Consider the following 18,409-nt stretch of genomic DNA (forward strand, 5'->3'; position numbering starts at 1 on the left):
GTTTGCAGTGTTTTGTGTTGTTTCCCTTTAAATTTGTTTAAAAGGAAAAAGCTGAAAATTTAAATAGTTAAAAGTTGAAATGTGAATAGTTGATTTTTGTATTATATGACTTATTTATTACATTTTATGTGGAGTGAATAAATAAAAGTATATTTACGGTGGCCCCTACAGACAAAGCACATACAAACTTCAAAACACGTACAAAAGACAGTGTTGAGCTTTTGTTACCAAAGTACCAACGACCAGATTTGGTGTGTGGTAGTAACAGGTAAATTAACTTTTTTTAAAAAAATTATTTGAATATATATGAGTGTTTGTGTATAAATACACAAACCATACACATATGCTTTCAATTGTGTAATTTAAGTGATCTAGTAGCTCTGTTTTGGAAGTTCAGTTAACGCTAGAAATGTTTTTTGGAGTTTGTACGTGTTTTGTCTCTAGGGGCCACAGCATATATAAATATATATAAATAAAACCACTTTTTTTACATTAGTAATTCCGTTTGTGCATAATTTTATATTGTTGTTAATATTAAATTAATTAAAGCAACAAAACAACCTGAAGAGCCGGTTTGGAGCCGAAAGAGCCGGCTCTTTTTAGTGAGCCGAGCCGAAAAAGAGCCGGAAATCCCATCACTACTTGCTACCTTTTGAAATTAACAAAATATCTGGTTGTTGTGAAAGCGCAACCCTGTGGCAGCATTGGTCTTTCCTTGGGAGATTAGAGCGGGGGCATTATCTTTCCTTTTTTATGTGTTTTGGGGTGTAACATTTCATTTCATAACTGGACTCTATTTAGTGTTCCATGGCAGTAAATAAAGTTATGTTTAGGCAAAAATCAAACAGGATTCAGCTAACTGTCTCTGAATGATCAAATGGTAATAACTAAAAAATTTTCAGTAAACAGCATTTTCATTTTATTTTACAGAGAGCTGATACTTCATTTACATGAGGTTATAACACCTGCAGGTGCATCATGGACATGAAAAAACAGAAGAGCAGAGGTTATGCTTCACTAACTGAGTGTGAAGATTCATTTGCAACATTTTAAACCGGTGACACTTGCTCTCTCTGTTACTCAGGAAGAATTATTAAATGATGCTCTCTAGTGTTCAAATATTACATAGCGTGTATGTCAGAAAATACTTATGTTTTAACTATGGGAAGAAGATATTTTAAAAAGTGGTGTGCTTATGAGTGTTTTTTTCCTCTCTGTGCCCCTCTCCAAAATTTAACAGTTCATTTTAATAACCTTAAACTTATGTTGTTTATAATACAGTGACACATTTTCCCATTTACTCACAAGAAAACACATTTTTTAAATCAATGCTTTTATTAATTTATTGCAAAACACGAATTCCTGAAAATACTTGTCAAAAACCAGCAAAAGAATACATGACTTAAACCTTTTGCTTTATTCTGATTTCTAACATGTAACAACTGTAATGAACAAACAGCACAAGCAGTAAAGAAGCAGATTTTAAATGCACATTCTGGTCCTCGACTATTCAGTGGGACATTCTGACTTCTTGATGGTTTTCTCTGAAGTCTGTGAGCCCAAAGACACTTTACATGTATAAACCTTATCCATGTTCCAGTCTGATGTCTGGATGGTCAGAGAGCTGCTGATCTGGTAAGTCTGGTATGGTCTCTGAACAGCAGTGCTGGTAGAGATCCCACTGCTCACTGGACTCCCAGCAGCCAACCAGCTCACATCTGCAAAAGACACAGACTGACTGGACAGACAGACCACAGAAGCTGTGTCGGACTGGAGCTCAGCACTGGATGGAGGGAAGACTGTCAGGACAGGAGGAGAGAGGCTGGAGCCTGAAAATACATGAAGAACATTCAGGAAATTGAAAAATCAAAGGAAATGAAATGAAATAATGAAAACAGAAGAAATCGAGACATCAATAAGAGTCAATATGGAATAAACATAATATTTGTTATGAAATTAGAAGAAAACAATACTAATGTGATTTGGAAAAATATACAGACATAACAACCCAACATATCAATTGATTTTCTTTTTAAGTTTTCCTAAAATAAAATATGAGTAGTTACTCTTTAACTTTTCATGTAAGATGTCGTGAATTTAATTCTGGAGTCTTCTGCATAACATGTCAGTTACTGTGAGAAATTTTCTTTCATTTAAAAAAAACTATTAGGCCAGGTTCTAATCACTTAAAAGTAATTTTTAACTTTAGTAACACTGTTAACTACTACTGAAGAAAAAGAAAACAATCTTATATATGTTTTTGAAATGCCAACCCCAATATTAAATAAAAACACTATGAGAATAATAAGAACAGATGATATCCTATTTCACATAATGTTTAGTGAACAACATTTATATAAAAATATACAAATTTGGTTTGACACCTTTTCAATTGTTTTAATATAAAGAATTAATGTCTCCTGCACATACAACAACCTCAAACTATTTCATGTTGTATAAAATCATAAAAATGATGCTGAACAAGAAACATATTGAACTAAGTAGTCAGCAGATTTGTGCAAAATCTCTGTTGTTTTATGATCAGTTTAAAAGCACTTACTTGTCACAATCAGCTTGGTGCCTTGTCCGAATACCACAGTGATTCAGTTTGTATACATGGCTGTACAAAAACCTCCTGACTGTCACTGATGAGGGGAGAGGAACTGAAACATCCTGTAGAGACCAACTTTCACTGTCAACATCTCATTCACTTCATCTGTTTGTATTTTATAACTGCATTTCTCTGTGTGTAGTCATGTTTATTCCTTCTTGTCACTTGTTTTGTGTAAGACTTAATTAAGTACTCATTACTGATCTGAATTAAACAGAGATTCACTGTCTCTCAATGAGATTTTGTTTAGTCTGGTTCACTATGACGGAGCATTTTTGGGAGAGTCTTCCCATGTCTGACAGGAACTCACTGCAGAGTCTCCTGTCTCTGCATGATTGATAAAAGACTGCAAATCAGTGTTTGGTCAGGATTTAGATATTAGTCTGTCTGAGGAGAATCCTGCTGAAAATGCAGTTGACCTGTGAGAATGATGAAATCTCAGAAATGAGGAGAAGAACCAGGAACCTGTTTGTACCAGCCGACATAAAAGCTTTCAGCTTTTTTTAATGCTGTATTTGAGCAGGTTAAAGGTTTTTTAAAAAAGGATTTTAATAAATGAGCAATCCAATGTTTAATAAAACATTATCTGGAAGTTGTATGTTACTCTGCATTTTCTTGATTAGACTATACTCAAGTGAATGAGTCTAAGAAAGCATATGTACTGCCAAGAGGTTTGTAACACATTGTGATAAGTACAGTCTTCTATTTCTGCGAACTTGATAGTTAAATGATAATTAACGTTTGATGAGGACGTAGAGTTGAATCTTTCTGAGGAGAATCTTGTTTCAAAGCTTGTGAGCTGTCAGAATGGAGAAATCTTAGAACATACAGATGATCTTCTCTAGGAACTTGTTTATACAGCTAATAGAATTCCTATCATCTCTCTCAATGTTGCAGTTGAGAACAGCTTGTTGAAAACTTTGTACTTAAGTGTTAGGTTTTGTATTGTTGATTGTCATTTATGCTTAGAAATATTTAACCATATATGCTTAGAAGTATATAATCATTTGTAGACTGAAAGAATGTCTCATCCTAGGAGGTCTGTAACAACTCTGTGTAGCATGAAGAGGGGGGTGCGTTCACTCCTCTACAGAGTGTTCTGGCATAGATCACACACCTCCTAGGAGAGGTCGTATCTTCTCTTGTTGATATATGGCATAGCAAACACACGTATATCTGTTTAAGTATAAGAGCCTTTTGTTCAGATGGACCCGCTAGACTCCTGGCACCAGCTTTGGGGAGTCTTCACAGGGTCACATCTTGACCTCACACAAGCCACACACACACACACACACACACACACACACACACACACACACACACACACACACACACAAAGGCAAGGTACTCTTTGTGTGTATGTAGACGTCATATGTTAATGAACCTATGCATATTCATGTAACCTCAATAAAAGAGCAGTGTTACGGGAGAACGGACGAGAGCAACTGGGGTCAAGCGAAGGAACGGCGTTTGTCCGGTTCTCTCCCGTGCACGAGAAACATGAAGAACTTTGCCTACTTCGTGTCTTGCTTGCTGTGTAATTATATTGTCTTCAACGTTCCAGCGAATAGGTTCAAGCTACAAACCTATCATTAAGTACAGTAAGTAAGTATTTGTACTTGGTTACTTCCCACCTCTGGGGACAGAAACCTGTTCCAATGCCAAGTGAGCTGCCAGAATGACAAACTGAGGAACCCCTCCAGGAACCTGTTTAGACCATCTAACATAATTGAACCATATTGCAACTGAGAACAACTTCTTGACCTGGAGAAACCTTGTGGACAGCAGGTATCTGGATAAACACTTCCGCTGCATTAACATGTGCCAACAAACACAGAAAGAACATGAGTGAAATGTCTTTCTCCAAAACGATGGGCTATGAAACAGATGAGAAGAACGTCTTACACTTTAGAGAAGTGATGAGAGAGCAGACAGACCCCAGCATGTTGTCAGTGTGAGGTGTAAATATCCTTTAATATTCAGCTGCAACTTTATCAGTATCTGTTTAGGTTGATTAATGTGATTTACTGCAGCTAGAATGTGACAGTTATCAGAGTTTTAGACAACCGTTTGTCAAATTGCTGTTATTTAAAAAGACACACACATAATAGGTTTAATTGTGTTAGATGCACATAATTTAAAATGCACATAATTGTGTACATATATATGGCAATTTGTGTTGTTGGTGGTCATTATACTCCTCGATATTTTATACTTTCAGTGATGAATGTAAAAATATATCAAAACAAGTAATTCAGTATTTATTAGCAGACTGTCTGAAGTGGATGAGTTTTCATTGATGAACATTAAAATCAAAAATAACAATAAACACACTATTTGAAGGTGGTGGGTTTACACTTAGTTTGCTGAATGGGTCTTTTGTCAGCATGTGAAAAAAGAGCATCAAAAAGCAGAAGTATCAGTGAGGAGGTTTTTGTCACAGTGTAAATCACTGTGATACAGCAGCAGAGCTGTCCCATGTCTTACAGTAATAGACTGCAGAGTCTCCCTCCTCCACATTTTTGATGATCAAACGATAATCTTTTGTTGACTGATGAGAGGATGTGAATTTTGGAGCAGAGAACCCAGAGCCATAGCTTGGAGAACTAGAGCTATGATGAAAATACAGCACAAACTGAGGAACTCCTCCTGGAATCTGCAAACATCAAGAAGACATGGAGTCAAGAGAAACACAAGCACATATGAATCCAACAAATAACTACTAATCTGAAGTGTAAATGAGGTTCCATACATGTTAGAGCAGTGATGAGAGCACAGAGAGTCATCAGCATGTTGTCACTGTGTGTTGTGCACTGCTTCTGTAGGAGGAGAGGAGGTGTGAACCATTAAATATGTGACAGAAACTCAGAGAGACTGACAGGAGGAGGAGCTAAATCTGCGTAGTTTGCGATGTTTGGGTAATTTATGTTCAGTGGAGGGTAATTCTGTTTTTGTATTAATAAATATTGGTGATTGTGATGTCTCCCTCCTCTCCCTTAAAATTGTGCTACTGCATTTTATTATGAAAAATTGTTTGCTATGTCTCCTGGGTGAGGTGTTCCAGGCATGTCTGACTGGGAAGATTCCCCGGGGCAGACCCCGCATATGCATATCTCTCGGCTGGCCTCAGAACACCTTGATGTTTCCCCAGAGAAGCTGGAGGAGGTCTGGGATCCTCTGCTTAGGCTGCTGCCCCTGCGACCCAGCCTCGGAAAAGTGGAAGAAGATGTATGTATGGAAGGATGGTTGCTATGTCCTTCAGGTTTGTTACTGATGCTTTTACCATTACCAGTTTTTATGTTTGGACAAGAAAAAAAAAAGATCAGAATCCCGCTAACCCTTACAGTTACCTGCTATAATTACATAATCAACAACCTTGAAATGTATGAACTTCTCTGGAAATTCACATGAAACTGGAGTGTTTAGGATTAGAAGAACATTTGATAAAATGTTACGCCATTTATGAATATTGAACAACTGAATAAAGAGTTAAAAAAATAATAATTTTAGTACTAGAACTGTGTGGGCTCCTTTTTTGTTTCAAAGTTGAGCCACATGAGTTTTGTGGTATTTCTCACAAATGAAATCACTGTGATACAGGCGTTTTGATATAGTTCCCCAATTCACAAAAACAAATACCAGTGTCGCTCATCTACATCTTGAGAGTTAAACACAACAATTAGAGGACTGACTAATTTGCGTTTACCAAAACATTTTGGTTTTAGACACTCAAATTCATTTTTGTATTCATTTGTTTTGTTCTACAATTAATGGTTGGAAATGTTAACTCTTCAGAATTCATAAAAGCTGTAGTGTCACTCAGTTGTGTTTTGTTTGTTTTTTGTCACAGTATTCATGATTGTGTTATGTTCTACGCAATAGAGTCTATGTTTCAGTGCAGTACAATGCTTACCCTCCTCCTTTTAACTCTAAATCCATGTCTAAGGATGATGTGGAATTTAGTCAGGCTGATGAGAATCCTGTTACAAAGTAAAGTGAATTGTCCTCATTTAAAAACTCTCCATCAGCTCCATCAGAGACTTGAACCATTACAGGCAGTTCCTTGAACAATTTTAGTTCAAATGCAAATGTCCTTATCGTCACACATCACACATTTTCTTCTTTTCTTACATTTAATGATGCTGAATCTATGTTTATAACTATTTAAGAGTTGAGTCTGGTGTCTAAATTTATATTACTTATACGTACATGCATACAATGTAGGTCTGCTTTTTGTATATGATTTTGCATATGAGTAGTTATTGACTGACAGCTGGGATAGGCTCCAGCGCCCCCCGCAACCCTGAAAAGGATAAGCGGAAGCGGATGGATGGATGAATATGGATTTTCCCCAGTTTGCTTTGTTCATGATTTCAATGATAAATATTAAAAAAAAATGAACAAACAAATAACACACTATTTGAAGGTTTGTTTGTTAGAGGTGTCTTTTACCAGGTTGTGAAAGAGTCTTAAAAAGCAGAAGTATCAGTGTGGAGGTTTTGTCACAGTGTGAATCCCTGTGATGCCCCACTGTTAGCAGAGCTGTCCCATGTCTTACAGTAATAGACTGTGAGTCTCCTGTCTCTGCCTGATTAATTATGAACTAGGAATCAATGTTTGATGAGGATTTAGAGTTGAATCCGTCAGAGGAGAATCCTGTTCCAAATTCAAGTGAGCTGCCAGAATAGTGAAAACTTTCTGAGGAACCCATCCAGGAACTTGTTTATACCAGTTAACATAATTCCCATCATATCTCTCTACGTTGCAGCTGAGAACAGCTTGTTGACCTGGAGAAACTGTGTGGACAGCAGGTGTTTGGGTCAATACGATCACTGCATCAACATCTGCCAAGAAACCGAGAAAAAAAAATGAGTGAAAGATTTACCTAAAAATATACAGATTTTAAAATCAATAAGAACATCTTACACGTCAGAGCAGAGATGAGAGCACAGAGGGTCCCCAGCACTATGATAGTAGGTGGAGAAACTGATCCTGAAAGATGAGAGGGGATGTAGTGAGAAGAGAAGAGATACTGAAGCTTATAAAGACAGAGGAGCAGAACTGAAAGAGGAGGAGATTCAGAAAAACAGCTTGTTTATGAAAGACTAAATTACTGATATTAATAATTCATAATTTCATACAGTGAACATTGTCATTATATGAGCATTATTGTTTCAAACTCAATGATATCATATAATTTTCTTTGAATTTGCTCTACAAAAACTAATATAATGACTTAATCAGTGTATATGTCACAGTACTGGGTCTGCGACTCAGTATTTGTCTTTCAGGTTTTAGATTTATAATCTATATATAATATAATATATAATATATTATAAGATTATATATAAGATAATATATAATAAGATTATAATATATAATCTATAATGGAGTTATTTCGATCTCAACTGTATTTACACTTAGTGTAGTAAATCACACCTTCAGTGTTACTAGTTCATGGTCATATTTTAAAGACCTGACTTACATAAATAATGTTATTGAAAAAAGGTAAAAGAATGAAATCTCTAGTGTTCTTGTCTTCAATTTTCTAGATTTACTTTCTGGCTTATAAACGTCTAACATGAAGGTTTATTATATGGTACTAAATCTGTCTGAACTATTTTAAACACCCAGATAGAGATGGATATCTTTCTTAGCAGCACCTTTGTTCTTGGCACACTTCAGCTTCTAGTTGTTTCTTGTTAATGAGGGAAATGAGGGAAAACCAACTAGAAAGGTTAAAAAAAATGTTATTTCATTTTCAAAAGCAAAAACATCAACATTTATATTTGTAACCATGTCAAAATCAGAACATGTACACATTAAATATAAATGTGTGTACAATTAAGACAAACATCATAAACACATCTCTAAATAAAATGAGAATTTGCTTCTCCATTTAAAAATGTGTTTTTGATGAATCCAGTGTATATTTCTATTGATTCGTTCTTTCTGACAGATAGAATCTGGTTACTGTCACATTTACTGCAGCTGGAATATAACAATTAAACAATTATAACCATGAAAGAGCTGAGAGAAGTCTATAATTTTTTTTTATTATTTAAAAATAACTTGCAAAAACATAAAATACCGTATGTTGGATAGTTTGGTTTATGTGTTTTTACATATTATAATTTGGGCCAATATTAGTGAATGAGATGTATTTTTCGGTACTTTTCTTTTTATACTTTTAATAATCAAGGTTAAAATGAATAAAAAAACACCAACAACATTCCAGTGTTTAAAAACACAGTCTAAAGATAGTGGGTTACACTTAGTTCACTGGATATATATATTATCTGCATATGAAAGCGTTTCTAAAAGCAGAAGTAATACTGAGGAGGTTTTTGTCACAGCCTGAATCACTGTGATACGTACGCAGAAGCAGAGTCATCATATGTCTGACAGTAATACACTGCAGAGTCTCCTGTCTCTGCTCGCTTGATAATGAACTGGTAATCAATGTTTGATGAGGATTTAGAGTTGAATCTGTCTGAGGAGAATCCTGTTCCAAAGCTGAGTGAGCTGCTAGAATGACGAAATCTTAGAACATACTGAGGAGCCACTCCAGGAACTTGTTTATACCATCTAACAGAATTCCCATCATATCTCTCTATGTTGCAGTTGAGAACAACTTCTTGACCTGGAGGAACTGTGTGGACAGCAGGTGTTTGGGTCAACACGATCACTGCATCAACATCTGCCAGGAAACACACACAAAAACATGAATGAATAGAATAGAATAGAATAGAATTCAACTTTATTGTCATTGCACATGCACAGGTACAGGGCAACGAAATGCAGTTTGCATCCATCCAGAAGTGCTTCAGTGATATAGACATATTACAATATATATTAGCAATAATATAGATATGTAAGTATTAGAGATGGACCGATCCGATATTACGTATCGGTATCGGTCCGATACTGACCTAAATTACTGGATCGGATATCGGAGAAAAATAAAAAATGTAATCCGATCCATTAAATATCACGAAAGCACCTCACAAAACTTGCAACACGCGTAACTCGCCTCAGAACGTTAGCACGTCGGAGCAGTGTGCATCACGTGATAGAGCGGCTGTGGCATGCGGGACCTGTCGGTGGTCTGGATAGCATGTGGAGCTTCACTAGCAACCCGGCATTTCATCTCCGACAAAGTTATCCCCGAGAGAAGTAAAGCAAGTGTGTAAGTCCATCTCTGAATGTTTGTAAAGCATTCCTGCGTTAAGCTTAACAAGCGACTGCTTCTTCTGGCTGCTACTTCAATCATGAAACTGCTTAATGATCAGCTGATCGGCTTTTCTGTCGCGAGTCCGTCTCTCTTGTTTGTTTTTGGCCCACTTTGCACCAGAAAGAGGAAACCAAAGGCTGAACAACAGCAGCACGTTTAAGCTTGATAAGCTGTTGTTAGAATTTATTTAATATTACTTTCTACACCAGGATCTTTTTCTACGTAGCTGACGCTGGTAACTCTGCAGGGGCGGATCTAGCAAAGTTTAGCCGGGGGGGGGGGGGGGGGGGGGGGGCGATAGGGCATTAACAGGGAAAAGGGGAGCACAAAGACATACTTTTCTTTCTTATTCTCATTTAAAATGTCTAGCTTTAAATAAATAATTATCTGACACCCAAAGTTTTATTTTGATGTAAAATGAATAGAAGTCCATTACTGTATATAGTGACTATTAAGTCTAATATATATATCCTAGTAAGCTATAGTACTTTTTCCTTTGGGAAGGTACCATCTGTGCAGTCTGCAATTTTGTTGAAGAAAGATGTTGAATCTATTTAATATTTTAATATATTGAAAAATAATTGATTTCTGTGCATTTTTTTTCACACTGCATCAAATTAAGGTTGATTACGTCGATTAAGCATCATGAGGTGGAGCGTGAGGGGTTGTTCCCTATTTTTTATTTATTTATTTTTGTTGTTGCTGGGAGTTGGAACCCTATTGGTTAGGTTGCTTAATATTTACGCTAAGTACTCTTTAAGATACCAGAATAGGGAGGATGGTGTAGGTTTAAGTTTATTAGATTGATCAGTATTGCTGAACTATGAAATATTTTTTTTTGCATACAGGTATAACAGAATAGCTTTAGTGTAGTTGTTGTTTTAAACTTGAGTATGAACTTATACGAAATGCAGCAAGATATTTAAAAAAACAGTTTTGTTGATTAAAAAACACTATATCGGATTCATATCGGTATCGGCAGATATCCAAATTTATGATATAGGTATCGGTATCGGACATAAAAAAGTGGTATCGTGCCATCTCTAGTAAGTATATTACAGAAATGGGTCTATTATGGTATGTTATAATGTACACGGTATGAAGTATGTTGTGAAGGTGAGGGTGTGGATAATTTCTACAGAGGCTATATAAAGTGCTAGTGGTTGTGAGTGGTGGTTCAGTCCATGTTATTATTGTGTGTTTGAGGGTACAGTTGTCCATTGTGGGTGTGTGTATGTTCAGTCCATGTGTTAACGTGGGTCAGATGTCAGGAGGCAGAGTTCAGGAGTCTGACAGCTGTGGGGAAGAAGCTGTTCCGGTACCTGGTGGTCTTAGTAAAGAAATTTACTAAATTCACTTCTGACAACTTGAAAAGTTTACCTCCAAAAATATACACCCTAAAACAGAAGATCTTACATGTTAGAGCAGTGATGAGAGTGCACAGGATCCACAGCATGCTGTCAGTGTGAGGTGTAAATGATCTTTACTGTTCAGCTGAGATGTGAGTGGGATTGTAGTGAGAAGTGAAGCGATACTGACACTTAAAGACACAGAGGAGAGGCAAACCAAAGGAGGAGGTGTCAGGGCTCTGTGTGCGGGCAGGCGGAGAGGAGGATCCAAACGCAGGACTCAGACACTAACTTGAAACTCAAAAACCTCAGCTTTATTGCTGGTACGAAAACAAAACATGAAGTGAACATGGAATATGGAGAACCGAAACACACAGGCATAATCTGATGGTACGACGCGACACTGACACAGAGAAACACAGGGCTTAAATACACAGACGGCAGTAATCAAGGGATGAGAGACAGGAGGGGAACACACCTGGGAGAAATCACAGCTGACGAGACAGGGGAAACGTAAACTGAGCACACTCACATATGACACAGACCTTCACAATAAAACAGGAAACTCAGACACAGACATTGAACTAAACAGACAGATTCACAAACAGACGGGGTGACACCATAGACAGACAGATACAGACGCAGACTCAGAGGCAGACCGAATATAACACGTAGAACTCAAACAATAATAATAATCATGATAATAAATTGGAAAATGATAATAATAAACTTAAAGCGCTGGGTCACCGACCCAGGACCATGACAGGAGGAGATTCAACACAATGATTTTCATTCATAGAATAAAAAATCATTTATAATGCAAATAACATCAATTAAATGTTTCTGGCTCATGTTCAACTGACACACTTATGGCTGTCATGACATATTGCTCACGAAAATATTGTTGTAAAGGGAATAAATATTATATAACTGATTATTGACAGTTTTAGGTGTTAACACCAATCTCTTTCTAGCTGAAATGTGAGCAGGACTTATGTGAAAAGAATAAACAGTAACGTTTATAAGAACATGAGGTAGAACAAGTCTCAACAAATTCAGAGCAGTTTAAATGCAAATGCCCTTATCCTCACACATCACACGTTTTCTTCTCGTCTTATATTTATTTCTGCCTGATGTATAGTCATCACTATTTAAGAGCTGAGACTGGTGTTTACTAAATTTCTATTACTTATAGATAACTTTTAGTTATATACAGTATTAGTCCACTTCTGACATGTTTTGGCTGAATAATATCTCTATATTCCTCTGCTTGCTTTATTCATATTTTCAATGATGAATATTAAAATTAATTTAAAAAACAAAACAAATAACACAGTATTTGAAGGTGGTTGGATTTCAGTGTGTTTCTCGGATGTGTCTTTTTTTCAGCATGTGAAAGAGCATCAAAAAGCAGAAGTATCTGTGAGGAGGTTTTTGTCACAGTGTGAATCACTGTGATACCCCACTGTTAGCAGAGCCGTCCCATGTCTGACAGTAATAGACTGCAGAGTCTCCCTCCTCCACATTCTTGATGATCAAACGATAATCTGTTGTTGACTGATGAGTGGATGTGAATTTAGGAGCAGAGAACCCAGAGCCATATTCTGGAGAACCCCAGCTATGATGCATCCTCAGCACGTACTGAGGACTTCCTCCTGGAATCTGTTTATGCCAGGCAGCAGCATAGCTAGTAACAGTCCCCAGGTTACAGTCCATGGTGGCTGTCTCTCCTTTCCTCACTGATAAAACAGGTTTCTGTGTCAGCACCGTCACACCACTCACACCTGCAAACAACCAGAACACATGGAGTTAAGACAAACACACTGACATTTAACTCTAACATGAAGTCTTTTCTTCAGTATATTTTAGACTCTTTACATGTTAGAGCAGTGATGAGAGCACAGAGAGTCACCAGCATGTTGTCAGTGTGGGCTAAGAACTGAGTGGAGAGATGATGGTGGAAGAGCTATTTAATACAACTAACAGGAGGAGGAGCATTTGATTTTTTTTCTTTCTCTTGTCTGTGCTATTAATATTATTATTATTGGTGTTGGTAATGTCTTGTGCATTTACCCTGTGGCAACATCATCATCTTCCATTCTTTTTAATAAATTTGTTTGTTTGTTTTGTATTTTGGAATGGTGACTTTCTCCATATCCTAAATGTGGCAGGATTTTGGTTTGTTATATTTTATACTTTAACTTGTATTTTGTTTAAAAAATTACAATTAGATTTACATTTTCTGAAGCAACATGAAGTTTAGAATTTCAACTTCAACTCTGTATTTTATTCTCTGACACGCCTGGCTTTGCACAAATCATCTAATTAAGTAACTAAATGTCTGTAAATGAGAATGGCCTGTTTATAAATGTGATGTATAAAAACAGTTTATCATGATTTTTGAAACCAGTTTCCAGCTTGAAATTCCCACGTTGTGATAAACCATTAAGATGCAGCAGTTAAAAGAAAATGTATGATAAAATTAACATAATTATGTCAAAACTTTCAAAAATAACAAATAAAAAGCAGAAAACGTTCAATCCCTAATGGTGGCACGTTTTCCTGCTCTTTGTTTTCCTAGTTTTGTTTTCTTTCTTCCTGGCCACTCTTTGTTTTGTATTTTGTTTGAGTGCAGCATTTTCAGTCTCCTGTGCCCTGCATTTGGGTCCAATACCTGCCTGCCACACAGCGGTTACATTATAGTATGAGAGCTGGAGGAGATGCTCTTCTTAGATTAGCTGAAACTTTATCCCTCGGATGGGTTCCTCCAGGAAATTCAATTCTTGTAAGTTACCTTGTCACGAACAATCAGTTTGATAAAAATTAAAACTTGCTAAATAAAAACTAATAGATACATTTAAAAGATAGAACATTTCTGATTGATCATATTTAAATTTGATTATTTTTAATTATATTCCAAAGAGCCTTTAACAAGTGCAAAATTTCAGCTTCAGCACTGTGTAGGCGCGCTCTCTGTAGTTCAGAATTTTGGAGACAGATTTTTTCTGACTTTTTTCTGTGAAAACATTTGGTGACATGCTACCACAGCCAGAAGCTCTCCATGTTTGATTTTTTTTTTAATAAAAAAATAAAAATAAGTAAAGACTTTATTTAGACTTTCTTGACAATACATAAAGTTTTGTTTGATCAAAATAAAACAGTTTCTGAATGACCAAATGACAGCAACTGAAACATTTTCAGTAAGCAGTTCATATTGTAGGATCAGTTTATTTGACAGAGAACTGATAACGTGAGGTTATGAATGAGACACTAAGACCTGCAGGTGCATGCTGGGCAGGAAGAGAGGGAGAAGTTTAAAGGTGATGAGTAATTTTCTTTCTTTTAAAAAAAAATGTTTGGCCAGTTTCTTATTACTTTTAAAGTTTTAAAGTTTACTTTTAACTTTAGTAACACTGTTAACCAGTGGTCCCCAACCTTTTTTGCTCCACGGACCGGTTTATGCCCGACAATATTTTCACGGACCGGCCTTTAAGGTGTCGCGGATAAATACAACAAAATAAAACTAGTACCGGTACCGAAAAAAAGAAGATTTATTCATAACACACGTGAAAAGACCCAGGAAAGCCGAGTAAACGATAAAAACAATAACAAAATAACACTGAAAACCGATAAAAACCCTGAAAACCATACATTTCACACCCAAGCCTCAACTCTCACGGCCCGGTACCAAACGACTTACGGACCAGTACCGGTCCGAGGCCCGGGGGTTGGGGACCGCTGCTGTTAACTACTATTGAAGAAATATAAAACAGGCCTACCTACCTTATTTTAATTTATGCCAACCTCAACACAAATTAAAATATTATGAAAACAATAAGAGCGATCAACAACATATTTCACATCATTTTAGTGAACAACATTTATATAAAAATATACACATTTGGTTTGACACCTTTTCGCACAATTTTAATATAACGGATTCATGTCTCCTGTACATACGACAACTTGAAACTATTTTAGATTGTGCAGATTTTCAGGTCATCAGGTCAGATGATTACCTGGGCCATTGTAGAAACTTTATCTTCCTTCTCTGAAACCAGTTGTGAGTTTCCTTGGCTGCATTTAGTATAATTGTCTTGCTGAAATGTCCACGCTCTTCATCTTCAATGTCCTGACAGATGGCAGCATATTTTTTTATCAAGATTGTCTCTGTGCATTTTCCACTCATCCTTCCTTCAGTTATATGACATATGCCAGCTGTATGCTGAAAAACAGCACCACACAATGATGTTTCCACCTCCAATCTTCACTGTGTTGGAGGTGATTTGCAGTGGATTTTGGCTTCCAAGCATGGTGTCTATTGTGCCATCCGAAGTATTACATTTTATGAAAATTTGTATCTCATCTGACAAGACTGTATATCTCCCAGTATGGTGATCTCTCAGGCATGTCTAAATGTTGTTCAGCAAACTTTAAATGCACTTCAACATGATTTTTCTTCAGCAGTGAATTTTTGCATACAGGCTATAGGTTGAAAAATTGAGTGCATTACTGATTGTTTTCTTTTCTTTCTGTAGCTCTCTACAGATGGTCCTTGGATTCTTTTCACTCTGTCTGAACTCTTTCAGGGACCACCTGGTTGTCACCGGTTATGGCGAAATGATTGTCTTTCCACTTCCAGATTATGACCCCAACTGTGCCAATGCTGTCAGTATGTTTCGCAACAATAAGGTTGCAAGCATTGTGAGAGAGCTCAGTGGTTTTACCATCATGAGATGTTTCTTGTTTCACAGCTTGGTAAATTAGACACCTTTTTCTAGACCGTCAGTTGGGAATGAACCAGCTGGTATAAAAAGTGCACAAAGTGGCAAGATTACGTTCAAATTACTCATAGATATGACTTTCCATGCATTTATGGCACCTCATTTTCTTCATATGTTCAAAACTTTCCCCAAAAATTTCTCCTTCTTACACATAATTAACAGAGGTTATAAATACAAGTGACCTCCCCGCCACAAAATAAATGAATAAATAATAATAATAAATTAAATTAAATCAATAAATAAAAATGAATATAAAATAACAACAACAACAAAACATATAACCATATGAAAACATGAATCATCAGAAAATCTTTTTCAGTTAAAAGTACTTGTTACAGTCAGCTTGGTACCGAATACCACAGTGACTCAGTTTGTATACATGGCTTTACAAAACGGCACCAATAAGGCATGAGGAATTGCAACATCCTCTTCAGGCCAAATTTCACTACCAACATCTCATTTCCTTAAATGATATTTCAAAACACTGCTTATGTGTTTCAAACAATTTCTGTCTCTTTAGACATTTTTTTCTCCTCTGTGTCATTAGTTGCTTTCCTGAAGATTTTATGGTTTTGCCTGATTAATACTAGGAATACATAAGCACTGCAGTGTATCTCATTCAGATTTTTGTAAGTCTGAATCACTGTGATACAACTTCACTAGAATAGGTGTAGTACAAAGAGTCGACAGTTCTGTACCGTCAGTAATGAAATAGTATTAGCTGTTCTAGGATTTAAAGCTCTGAATCTGTCTGAGCAAAATCCAGTGGCAAAGATGGTAAGATTACTGAATGGTAAGTTAATAAACTAAGTAACTGCTGCAGGAATTTTTAAAAAAAAAGTATGTTTTTTTCCTTTATTCTGAGTGCTTTCAAAGTGTACTGTGAAAAATAGTAGGCACAAACTGAAATCCTGGATTTCATGGCAGTGACGTTCATGATATGATATTTAGAAGTTTGTTGATGTTGTCAGTATGAGTATTTGCATGCATGTAGCTCTATGAAAAGTAAACATACCCTAAGGTGAAAGAGTAAATAGGATTTACTGAGTACTATTACTTTTACTGCAGATGGAATGCAACAGTTATCTCTATAAAGCTTACTGAAATTAGCGTCTATTCAAAACTTGATTAAGGACGAAAACGTGCGTGTAAAAGAGTTGTGAGTGTACAGTATGTGAAAGAGTCCCCAAAAGCAGAAGTATCAGTGAGAATGTTTTTGTCACAGTGTAAATCACTGTGATACGAACTCATTAACAGAGCTGTCCCATGTCTGACAGTGATAGACTGCAGAGTCTCCCTCCTCCACATTCTTGATGATCAAACGATAATCTGATGTTGACTGATGAGTGGATGTAAATTTTGGAGCAGAGAACCCAGAACCATAGCTTGGAGAACTCCAGCTATAATACATCCTCAGCACAAACTGAGGAACTCCTCCTGGAATCTGTTTATACCAGCGCGCCTCACTATTAGTAACAGTCCCCAGGTTACAGTCCATAGTGACTGCCTCTCCTTTGCTCACTGATAAAACAGGTTTCTGTGTCAGCACCGTCACACCACTCACACCTGCAAATGATAAGAAGAGAAACCCACTGAAATATCAATCCAACAAATAACAACTAATCTGAAGTATAAATGAGGATCTATACATGTCAGAGCAGTGATGAGAGCACAGAGAGTCACCAGCATGTTGTCACCGTGTGCTGAGAATGGACTTGTAACTTGGAAAGAAATTTCACTGCCTCTGTAGGATGATGAGAGGAGGTGTGAACCATTAAATATGTCACTGAAACTGAGAGACTGACAGAAGGAGGAGCTCTGGGTAAACCTGCATACTTTGTGATATTGTCTTGAGTGGAGGCTAACTTATTTTTTTATTTAGAATTTGGGTGTTACTGATGTCTCCCTTCCCCTAAACATTACATTAAACTGTAGGTTTAATTGTAATATTTATCATAATTGTAAAGTGTCTGTCTATCTATCTATCAGTAACAGCAGAAATTAAACTGAATAATTACAAAAACGGGAGTTTATCCAGTTTATCCAGTACACACTGCAAACCTATACACAGTCAGCAAGTGGACCTAAGGCTGCTTAGTAAAGAGGTCTTTGACACAAAGTAAAGCGCTGTGGTACAGGTCTTTTAATATGCTTCCCCTTGTTCTTAAAAAAAAAAGCAAGTAAGCCATTTTTTATTTGAGAAAAATCTGAAAAATCTGTTGGAGGGTTTTGACTGTGAAAGATATTATTGCAACCTGATGAACACCTCCTGGAAATATGAGTGACCACTAATACCAACAGTATCTCTAGTCAGACTTTAGAATTGGTGATTAATTTTTGTTTAATTCTGTCTTATTATTAAATGTAATTTAGAGCATGTTAAATGCATGTTAAAATAATAATATGATATATTGGGTCATGATTGAAAAAA

At 36.4% G+C, this 18,409-nt stretch overlaps 1 protein-coding gene and 1 gene segment (V, D, J or C); both read right to left on the reverse strand.

Moving 5' to 3' along the window:
• Positions 1-1,316: 1,316 nt before the first annotated feature.
• On the reverse strand, positions 1,317-13,112 carry LOC147332685 (immunoglobulin lambda-1 light chain-like). 6 transcript variants are annotated; one of them, XM_086290660.1, is made up of 5 exons: positions 13,073-13,112; positions 12,844-12,978; positions 5,071-5,254; positions 2,561-2,598; positions 1,317-1,829 (listed from the first exon to the last, which is right to left on the reverse strand). In XM_086290660.1, the coding sequence occupies exons 1-5, from the start codon at positions 13,110-13,112 to the stop codon at positions 1,507-1,509; spliced, it is 720 nt and encodes a 239-aa protein (XP_086146786.1). In that variant the 3' UTR covers positions 1,317-1,506. The 6 variants fall into 6 exon arrangements, with proteins under 6 accessions (XP_086146786.1, XP_086146787.1, XP_086146784.1 ...); XM_086290661.1 differs by lacking the exon at positions 5,071-5,254 and adding an exon at positions 6,515-6,525 and having other exon boundaries at positions 2,561-2,595; positions 12,668-12,978; XM_086290658.1 differs by lacking the exon at positions 5,071-5,254 and having other exon boundaries at positions 2,561-2,595; positions 12,657-12,978.
• A 4,097-nt stretch (positions 13,113-17,209) lies between these two features.
• Positions 17,210-17,667, reverse strand: LOC147332686 (immunoglobulin lambda variable 3-21-like). The segment is given in 2 exon segments: positions 17,210-17,544; positions 17,628-17,667. Coding segments are annotated over 2 exon segments (375 nt in total).
• Positions 17,668-18,409: the final 742 nt, after the last annotated feature.

Source organism: Aulonocara sp. 'chitande type north' Nkhata Bay, linkage group LG4 (genome assembly GCF_057382095.1).
Source record: "Aulonocara sp. 'chitande type north' Nkhata Bay isolate Kocher_YH1m ecotype deep benthic linkage group LG4, A_spYH_male_GT1.1, whole genome shotgun sequence".
Classification (NCBI taxonomy): domain Eukaryota; kingdom Metazoa; phylum Chordata; class Actinopteri; order Cichliformes; family Cichlidae; genus Aulonocara; species Aulonocara sp. 'chitande type north' Nkhata Bay.

Coding starts and splice junctions, on each gene's coding strand:
- LOC147332685 (XM_086290655.1), bottom strand. CDS start 13,112: ATGCTGGTGACTCTCTGTGCTCTCATCACTGCTCTAACAT. Junction 12,979..13,072: donor TCTCATCACTGCTCTAACAT/GTAAAGAGTCTA, acceptor GGTTGTTTGCAG/GTGTGAGTGGTGTGACGGTG. Junction 2,596..12,644: donor AACAGTGGGGTATCACAGTG/ATTCACACTGTG, acceptor CTGAATCACTGT/GGTATTCGGACAAGGCACCA.